Raw genomic sequence first — 9,672 nt, forward strand, 5'->3', positions numbered from 1 at the left:
CATTACTAATTTCTAAATCACAAATACTCTTTAACCAATTTAACTTTTCCACCCCTTTTACAAAAACCGTATCCTCATATACATATTTTTTTATAATATCTTTATATTTATAATATGGTGAAAAACCATCCATCCAATTTAAGCCATGATGATTGAAAAAGATTGAACTGAAAAAGAAATTCCTTATTCATTGAAAATAATAATTCGTTGTTTTTTATAAAATATAGTTACTCTGTTTTCTTTCTCTCCTCTTCACTTAACCAAGTATGTGGAAAGGGGGGTGAAAATAAAATATGATGCACTTTTAGTTCTTGTAAAACTGCAAATTCTTTAACTATAAATGTCTTATCCATTAAATGGAATCCTTGAAAATCGACGAACGTTGGGATCATCATGTTAGCGTTTTTAATACTAAATTTATTACACTTTGCCGTTATTTTAAATATATTCTTTTTTTGTTTCTCTAAAGTTTTCCCGTTCTCTTCAAACCAAGTATTTCAATTCTCCCACTATCCTTAACTATTCTCTCTTTGGACCAATGGTGTTTCTAAAAGTGTCTGGTTAGTCACCTCCCACCACAGACCAAATTTTTCACATCCCTTACAGCATTTAAAAGATCTTGAGGAGCGTGTAGGGTAGTCTTCAGTTCAGTTCTAGCTTTAGAATATTGAATACTACTTTATTTTTTCGCTCAAGTTAGAAAATGTTCAGTTTAAACAGTATCACCCATATAATAGATATTGATGGATTTATGGTGAACAAGAAAATAGTATATAAAGAAGTAGCCATAAAAGATGTAAAAACTGATTACACATATTACGCCTCGTTTAAAGTGAATAACACATTTCATAATTTAAGTATTAAAGATCAAAAAAGTGCTAACTATGTGTATAAAAATGTACATGGCATAGAATATGGAAATATGGGTTTTGAAAAGTATATACAAAGTGAAATATATGACTTCATAAGAATTGTGCAACGAGACTATATGTATCCAGTAGTTGCATACAAAGGGGGCACTATAGAACGTGATATTCTAAATTTAATGGGCATTGAATGCATTAATTTAGAATATTACAAGTGCCCCAAGTATGACAATTTAAGGCAACATTTTACAACTTTCAACCTCCCATGCGAACTGCACAAATTAAAATTCAGTGGCAGATCAGGAAAACCAATCCACTGTGTCTACCAGGAGGTGGATGTTTTCGCAAAGTGGGTGCGAAAACAAATAGAAGGTAAATAATAAAAATTAAGTTCGCAATTTACTTGATATTAATAACTTTTTTGTATGTTTCAGAGTCTGTTATTAGCTGAATGGGCTAAATATTAGTTTAATTTGTATTAGTTTTTTATATAAGTTTAATTTGTATTAGCTTTTATATAAGTTTCATTTGTATTAGTTTTTATATAAGTTTCATGTTCGTTTTTAATTATATGATAAATTTTATTTAAAAGACTCTTTCTTTTCCTCTACTCCTATTTCCCTTAATTTAATCTGTAAAAAACAAAAAAAACAGAAAAAAGAAAAAAGGAAATAAATTTGACATGATTTCACCTATTATTCTTGTAATTATAGGAATTACTTGAGAATTCTGTCTATACGCTAAATTAATAACCATTTGATACTGCATATTTTTTCACTTTATATTTATCGACAGCTTGTATAAGAAAAAAGGAATCTGTATCCAAGGTTCAAGAAAGGTACAATGTGAAATTAAAAGAAGGACCCAAGGAGGAAAATAGTAGGAGGGAATAGAATGGGTATGTGGAGGGAAAAAGACCCTTCAACGGTGTAGAGGTAGGTTGAGAGGGAAGAAAAATGGTTAAATGTGAAATCAAGTTAAATGGCGGGTCCATAGTAGGAAAATAGTGGGAGGGTCTAGGATAAGTATGTGGAGGGAGAAAAGACCCTCCGAGGGCAGGACTAAGAAATCACAAATGGCAGTCCGTAAGATGCTTAGGACCCCTAGCGGTGTAGCTGCCCCAGTAATTTTCGTGATCGCCACCTAGCGGAGAAAAAAGAAACTTTTTCCTCCACCAACTAAAATACAAAAAAAAGTTCTCTGGGTAACTGTCAGGATAACTAACCATCCGGACCCTAGGGTGATGGGAGAGGGGTAACCCTTAGGGAACTAGTGGACCCGTAGGATAACTAACCATCCGGACCCTAGTGACATGGGAGAAGGGGTAAGCCTTAGAGAACTAGTGGACCCGTAGGATAATTAACCATCCGGGCCCTAGGCTGATGGGAGAGGGGTGAGAGACTCTAAGAGAGAAAGAGAGGGTGAGAGGGATCTCTCTCTCTCTCTCTCTCTCTCTCACTCCCCATAGCCAAAGCATTTCCTCCGCACACCCGCACCCTCCTCATCACCCAATAAACCCTAGCTCTTAAGAAGACACTTCCCCCCGCACACCCGCACTCCCCTCACCACCGTGTCACAGGAACCCCCTAGCTACCACTACTATTATTATATTTAATTACATATAATTGTGTTTAACCATGCCGTCAAATTGTACCGCTTTATATTGTAAAAACACCAGTAATGAAGGATATGCATTGGTGAGATATCCAAAAAATAAAATACTAAAACAAAAATGGATTGATGCAGTAGGAAGAGGTAAAAATTGGTCACCAAGCTTGTCTCAAAAGTTATGCGAGGTTCGTTAATTCATAAGAAATATCTGTCCAATCTTTAAAGTATACATTATAATTATATATTTATTATAACTGCTTTACTCACATAGGTACACTTCCAGCCCTCAGAAATTGAATTTGTAGGTGGTCGAAAACGAGTCAAGCCTGACTCAATCCCTTCTCGTTTCTGCTCCTGCGTGTTACAAACTGGTGGCAGTTTCTGTCGTAAAAGAATAAAAATAAATCATCATCAGAGCAATTGTGTAGTAGCCTGTAAATCATTAACAAAACTAAGCTCGCAAACTCAATCTGAGTCTAGAATTATTGCTCAACACACCATTAAAATGCAACCAAACGATTTCAAGAGAAATTTAATATCAGTCAATATAAATAATGAAAATATGAAGTTACATGACACTTTGAATGGCCTTGTTGGAGATATAAGTGACAACAGTAATAAGGAAAATATGAATGCAGATAATCAAATTAAAACATTACTGGCAGAAAATATTAAATTAAAGAGTGAAATTAAAATATTAAATGAGAGTATTCAACGTTCAAAAAATGTTTTGATGGAGGATCAATGGAAAGCTTTGAAGACTGGGAACAGTAAAGGCTTAAAATGGTCAAACGAAACTATTGTAAAAGGATTGGGTTTGCGTTTTACTTGTGGCACTACAGGCTACAATCATATAAGGGAAACTGTAGCTCCATTTCCTTCAGTTAGGACATTGCAACGAAGTATAGAGCATATTTCTTTTGAGCCTGGACTATTGACAGATATATTTGTTTTATTAAATGAAATGAGTAATCATTTAACTGAAATACACAAACTCTGTTGTCTGGTTTTTGATGAAATGGCTATACAAGAAAGAATTGATTATGATTCTAGCAAAAGTGCTTATATAGGATATACCACTTTACCAGATTTACCTGAAACAGTAGCATCTAAGTTAATGTGTTTTCTTCTTACTGGAATATGCAAAAGATGGAAACAAATTGTAGCTTATCACTTTACACCTTCCAAAACTCATAACAAAAGTTTAAAAAATATTATATTAAAAATATTAGAGGAATGTGAAAAATGCGGGCTTACTGTAAATTGTTTGGTTTGTGATATGGGTAATAGAGGTCTTTTAAATGAGCTTGGATTTAGCTGTAAAAAGAATAAAATGGTATATAGTATTACTCATCCATTCAATTCTAATAGAAAATTATACGCCATTCCAGATTTCATACATACATTTAAAAATTTAAAAGAAATGTTAATGAAAATTAAAAAAATAATATTACCAGAAGAGGTTTGTATCTCATATAATTTACATTCAAATACAGTAAATATGGAATATGTTGAATGGCTTGAAGATACGCAATCTGAAATGGATTTAAAATTTAATCCAAGTTTGAAAAAAACGGACATAAAACCTAATCATTTTAATAAAATGAAGGTGAAACAGCTACAAATACAATCAGTCCTCAGACTGCAGGAGATCTCTTCTATTATAGTAAGAAATTGGATGACCCAATAATGGAAACGACTGCCTGGTTTATTACAATGTTAAGACATTTATTTAAAATTATGACGTCACGTGACAGATTATTTGCATTAAGCTTTCATAAAATTGACTGGTATCATAAAGCAATAGAAATTATAAATTTATTTATTAACATTTTTCGACATTCAAAAATTGAAGGAGACTGGAAAGTTACCTTGACGCATATGATAATGTGTTTAGAGTCTATTTTAGAAGTTCAGGAGAATTTACTTCAAATAGATTCATTAGACTTCTTATGTTTAGGACGTTTCAGTCAAGATTGTATAGAGAATGAGTTTTCAAATGCTCGCATACAAAGACCAAAACCCTCTGCATTAGAGGCTAAAAATCGATTAAAACAATTAGCAATATCTCGCACAGCATTTTCAATAAATAACTCCAGCTATAAATATGATGGATCTCAAACTTTAATAGATTTGATGTCAAAAAACTCCAAGATAAAGAACAATGAAAGTACTTTTTCATCATTTGCATCTTCAGAAATAAATATGAAGGAATCTTTATCATATGACGAAGAACAGATTTTATATAAAATGTGTGGCTATGTCGTATTTAAACTAAAAAATAGAATTAAGTGCAATAATTGCTATTCTCAAATGCTGCACTCAGGTGCATCATCACATCCTCGAAGTAATTTTATTAAAGCATGCGAATTTGTGGAAGAGGCCTTAGTTTCAGTATCGGATGAAGTGTTCCAACTTTTAAAAGCGACAGAATTAATTTTAAAAAGTTTAAAAAGCTGTTTCAAAAATATAGGAAAATCGCTGAAATCCAAAGTCGAAGATTACTTAAGAAGTAAATTAAGTGATTTCACAGTTAGCACATGTCACGATACCAAAGATATATTAATATCCCGATACTGTAGTACGAGACTACATCAGATGTCGTCTCAATTCATTGCAAATACTATTCCTTCAGGTACATCATTTAGTAGTAAGAGTATGGGATCGAGAGTGTTAGCTGACAATTTTAATCCAGTAAGAAAAGAAAGTCAATAAACTTGCAATTTTATTTTTTAATTTACGATTAAACTACTTTAATTCATTATTAGCATAAAGTGTATTGTGATATCTATGCATACGTTCGCATAAGTTTTGTTTGAATGCTATTGTTATTTGATTTAGTTTCAAGAATGCTTCTACTTTCATAAGAATGTTATATATATTATAAAAGAAGTATAATAATGTTATCAATATGAATTAAATATATTTAATTTCCAAATATTTAATTTTTAATTAGAGTAAGTAAATTGTATGCCATATGTTGTTCTTGGATACAGTAAATAAAACCTCTGTATATTCAAAACATTTTTATAATTATAAAAAGAAATATATGTACCAAAAATTTATTGTCTTTTACATGATTTAGAAATATAAGTAGGAATTATGTATTGTCATAAGTAATACAATGATTATGGTTCAACATAAAGATGTACATATATGAAAGATGTAAGTATATATAAATTATAATTATTGTTTTCTAATATTCAATATTTCTTGAAGAATAGATACAGCTTTTTTCATCATATCATTTTCCCTTCGTAACTTATCCATTAAAATTGACTGCTCATCAGATTTTGTAAAACCGACATTTTCTCCTTTTTGAATAGGAAGTTGTAAAGTGCAACAACCTTCTTTATGCTTTTGAAAAGTACCTTTCAGCTGATAAGGTTTAAATTTATGCAACTGCCTTATTGTCCATTTGTTTTTCTGATTCTGTGAAATGCAGGAGCAGAAACGAGAAGGGATTGAGTCAGGCTTGACTCGTTTTCGACCACCTACAAATTCAATTTCTGAGGGCTGGAAGTGTACCTATGTGAGTAAAGCAGTTATAATAAATATATAATTATAATGTATACTTTAAAGATTGGACAGATATTTCTTATGAATTAACGAACCTCGCATAACTTTTGAGACAAGCTTGGTGACCAATTTTTACCTCTTCCTACTGCATCAATCCATTTTTGTTTTAGTATTTTATTTTTTGGATATCTCACCAATGCATATCCTTCATTACTGGTGTTTTTACAATATAAAGCGGTACAATTTGACGGCATGGTTAAACACAATTATATGTAATTAAATATAATAATCATTACTCGAAGAAAGAAATTAATCTGTTTAAGATATTTAAAAATATTAATTGAATTATACTATAATATAGAACACTTGCAAAAAGGATAATAACTAAATAAATGATATGACATGTATAAGTACCTGCATTAAGTTATTGATTCATAAACATATAAATAATTATTGACATGTCAGAGGCAATATTCTATTAACCATACTAGCTTGGATGAAATTTGGAGTGTATCTGAGCCAAACAAAATTTAAGTTTAGCAAGGTCTTAGCTAAAATCAATTTTTTCACCTTAACCTTCAATACAATGCTAAGCTCTGCCTTCGTCTTCAGTAATTAATAAGCTAAAATTCGAGTTTGGTTTGGTTTATAAATTCCAGCCTCACTTTTATAATCACTCAACCTTAAATTCATTCTCTTCCTAAGTTTGGCAGTGGCGTAGAACCTTGAAATTTGTGGAAATTATGCCAGCCAATCACAAGAAGCTGGTTACGTGATGACTTGTCGCCTCTCTCCCCTGGAGGCTCTCTAATTGAAATGACTGGGCTACACAGAAATGCTTTATAATTTAATGCTTTTTCATTTATTGATCTATAAGTACTTTTTTCCTTCACTGAAACTCATCAGAAACAGGATTTCACCTGTAACAAAAATAAAATAATCAAAAAGTATATTTCCTTACAAATTTACAATAATTTTCATGTTTTGTTATTAATTAATACTCATCTGATATGTTTTTTCTTCTCTGTTATTTACTAAAATCCTTTCTTCTTTTCCGCAATCGTTTTCCGAAAATATTATTCTTGTTTACAATTAAAAATTAAGGTTAACCGCGCCATTTGACAGCTAAGGACAAACTCCATTTTGCTACAGTTAAAATTCCCTAGATAAGGAGTCCTTAAGGACCGACTATGGGAGTAGTTAGAGACCCTACACCAGAGTCTGGCCAACAAAGAATTTTGTCAAAATCCTACGAGAGAGAAAGAAATACATCCTAGAAACTTCTCTCTTTCTATCTTTGTTCCCAATGTAACGCGCCTAACCTAACCCTATTTGACTGCGCGTACAGCGTGCGTAGGAAGCGCAATTCTGCTTGCACGGCTGAGAATGGACTTTTAGTGAATTGTCGTGGTTAAGTTTGGTTAAGCTGCAGGTTAAATTTTAGTTATGAAATTGCAACTTATAAATGATTTATAATTTATAAGATATTAGTGCAAAATGGGCGGTTGTTCAGCTCCATTTTGTAATAATTCCTCAAGTAAGGGATATTTAATGAAAATTTTCCCTCGCGATCCAATTCGTCGTGCATTATGGGTTAAAAATGTTCCTCGAGAAAATTGGTCACCGACAAGAAATTCATTTCTTTGCGAGGTCAGTAAAAAATTTCTATTCAAATATATATTTTCATTTAAAATATGTATAGTTTTCTATAAATTACGGTTTGTATTCTAGAGCTATATTTAGACTTTATTAACTTTTTCAAACAGATACACTTTACTGCAGAAATGTGGGAGCAAAACTGTTCAGGAAAATTGAGAAAAGATGCTGTACCTACAATTTTTGGATTTTTCCTTAAGAAACCAAGAGTAAATACTAGTCAAGAAAATTATGATGACAATAATCAAACCAAAGAATCAGTTAACGATGTTGATAATAATGCAGTACGATCATTATAAAAGTTTAGAAAATAGTTTAAATTAGTAGTTAATAGTATTCTTTTTTAGGTTATTGCAAATAGGCAAGAATTTCTAGATAACAATTCTAGCAATTTTAATACAGAACAAAGCATACATTCTCTCTCTCAGTCAACTATTGATAAAAGTACACTATCAAGCAATCAAAATATTATTGAAGTTGAAGATATAAACAATGATAATTGCAATAAAATGGTAAGTTTATTTTCAAAATTAAATAAAATATAAATTGTTTAAAGTACTGTTTTTCAGGATACTGTAAATCAGCAAGAAAGTCCACGTGAAAATTTTAAGAATTCTACAGTAGAACCTAATTGGCAGTCAGCAACGAAATCAATTACACAAACAAGTACAGAAGCAATAATAGATAAAGTTGATGTAGAAGGAAATTCCCGATACAAAGAATTATTGAAAAAGCAACAGTTACAACTTTTTCTTCTAAGGAAAAAATTAAAAGCCTATAGAAGTAAAATTAAATCAATCTCAATTGAACAAAACAATATTAATGAAAGAAGAGGTTTAAGCATTCTTTTTAATAAAGATCAAATAAAAAGACTTTCAAATAAATGTAGAATACAAAAATGGTCTAACGTAACAATTAGAAAAGCATTAAAATTACGACTAACTTGTGGAGTAAATGGATATCAAGAATTACTCTCTCAAGGAATGCCACTTCCGAGTTTAAGGACACTGCGTAGAAAAATTGAAAGTTTAACATTTGAACCTGGAGTCTCTAAAGATATGTTGGAGTTCTTAAAATATAAAATCTCTTCTTTCACTGACGAAAGAAGTAAGCAGTGTGGCTTAATATTCGATGAAATGAGTATAATATCAAAAAAATCTTATAATCCAGCTAGTGGATCATTGTTAGGCGATATTACATTTCCTGGCGAAACAGGTACAGCAACGCATGCTCTCGTTTTTTTGATTGTGGGAATATTTAGTAGGTGGAAGCATGTTATTTGCTATCATTTTACTGGAAATAGTTTTAAAAGCCTTTCATTAAGAAACATAATATTTCAGATAGTACACCAAGTTGAGGAATTAGGACTACGTATAAATTTTTTTACATCTGATATGGGTCCGGGAAATACTGCACTATGGAGACTTTTAAATATAAGTACTGGTAGATATAGTGAAATAAAAAATAGTATAGTCCATCCGTTAGATCCTGAACGAAATTTATACGTAATAGCTGATGTTCCGCATATTTTTAAGAATTTGAAGCAAACTTTCATTAGTAATGAAACTATTACAATTGATGAAAGTGTTGTTTTAAAATATAAATTACCTTCAAATAAGGTGTATTTAAGGCATTTTTTTTATTTAATTAATCTGCAGGAAGATTGTGAATTACTTTTGGTTCCGAAATTATGCAAAGACGATTTAATTTGTAACAATTTCAATAAGATGAAAGTTAATCGTGCTAAAAATGTTTTTTCTCATGAAGTAAGTTGCTCTTTCGAATTATTGGCAGAGGAAAAAAATGATCCAAAGTATAAGACAACTGCGTGGTTTGTAAAAATAATTATGCAATGGTTTTCTCTTATGACCTCGCGCTATATGAAACTTGCTCTAGGAAAAAAGAATGAAAACTTGTACACAGAAAAAATTGAATTTTTACAAGAGGTAATAAATATAATCTCAACTCTAGAAATTGGAAAAGGCGTATTTAAGCCAGTACAAAGAGGAATCATGATCAG

At 31.2% G+C, this 9,672-nt stretch overlaps 1 protein-coding gene across 1 annotated transcript; it reads left to right on the top strand.

Moving 5' to 3' along the window:
• Nucleotides 1–7,493: 7,493 nt before the first annotated feature.
• On the top strand, nucleotides 7,494–9,672 carry LOC136783598 (THAP domain-containing protein 5-like). Its single transcript, XM_066743855.1, has 5 exons — nucleotides 7,494–7,646; nucleotides 7,763–7,936; nucleotides 8,000–8,164; nucleotides 8,222–8,867; nucleotides 8,993–9,672. Exons 1-5 carry the CDS (start codon nucleotides 7,494–7,496, stop codon nucleotides 9,007–9,009), a joined length of 1,155 nt encoding a protein of 384 aa, XP_066599952.1. The 3' UTR covers nucleotides 9,010–9,672.

The sequence above is a fragment of the Prorops nasuta genome, unplaced genomic scaffold, assembly GCF_024137725.1.
Source record: "Prorops nasuta isolate Cenicafe-Biocafe unplaced genomic scaffold, Cenicafe_Pnas_1.2 PNAS00034, whole genome shotgun sequence".
In the NCBI taxonomy this organism is placed as follows: Eukaryota; Metazoa; Arthropoda; class Insecta; order Hymenoptera; family Bethylidae; genus Prorops; species Prorops nasuta.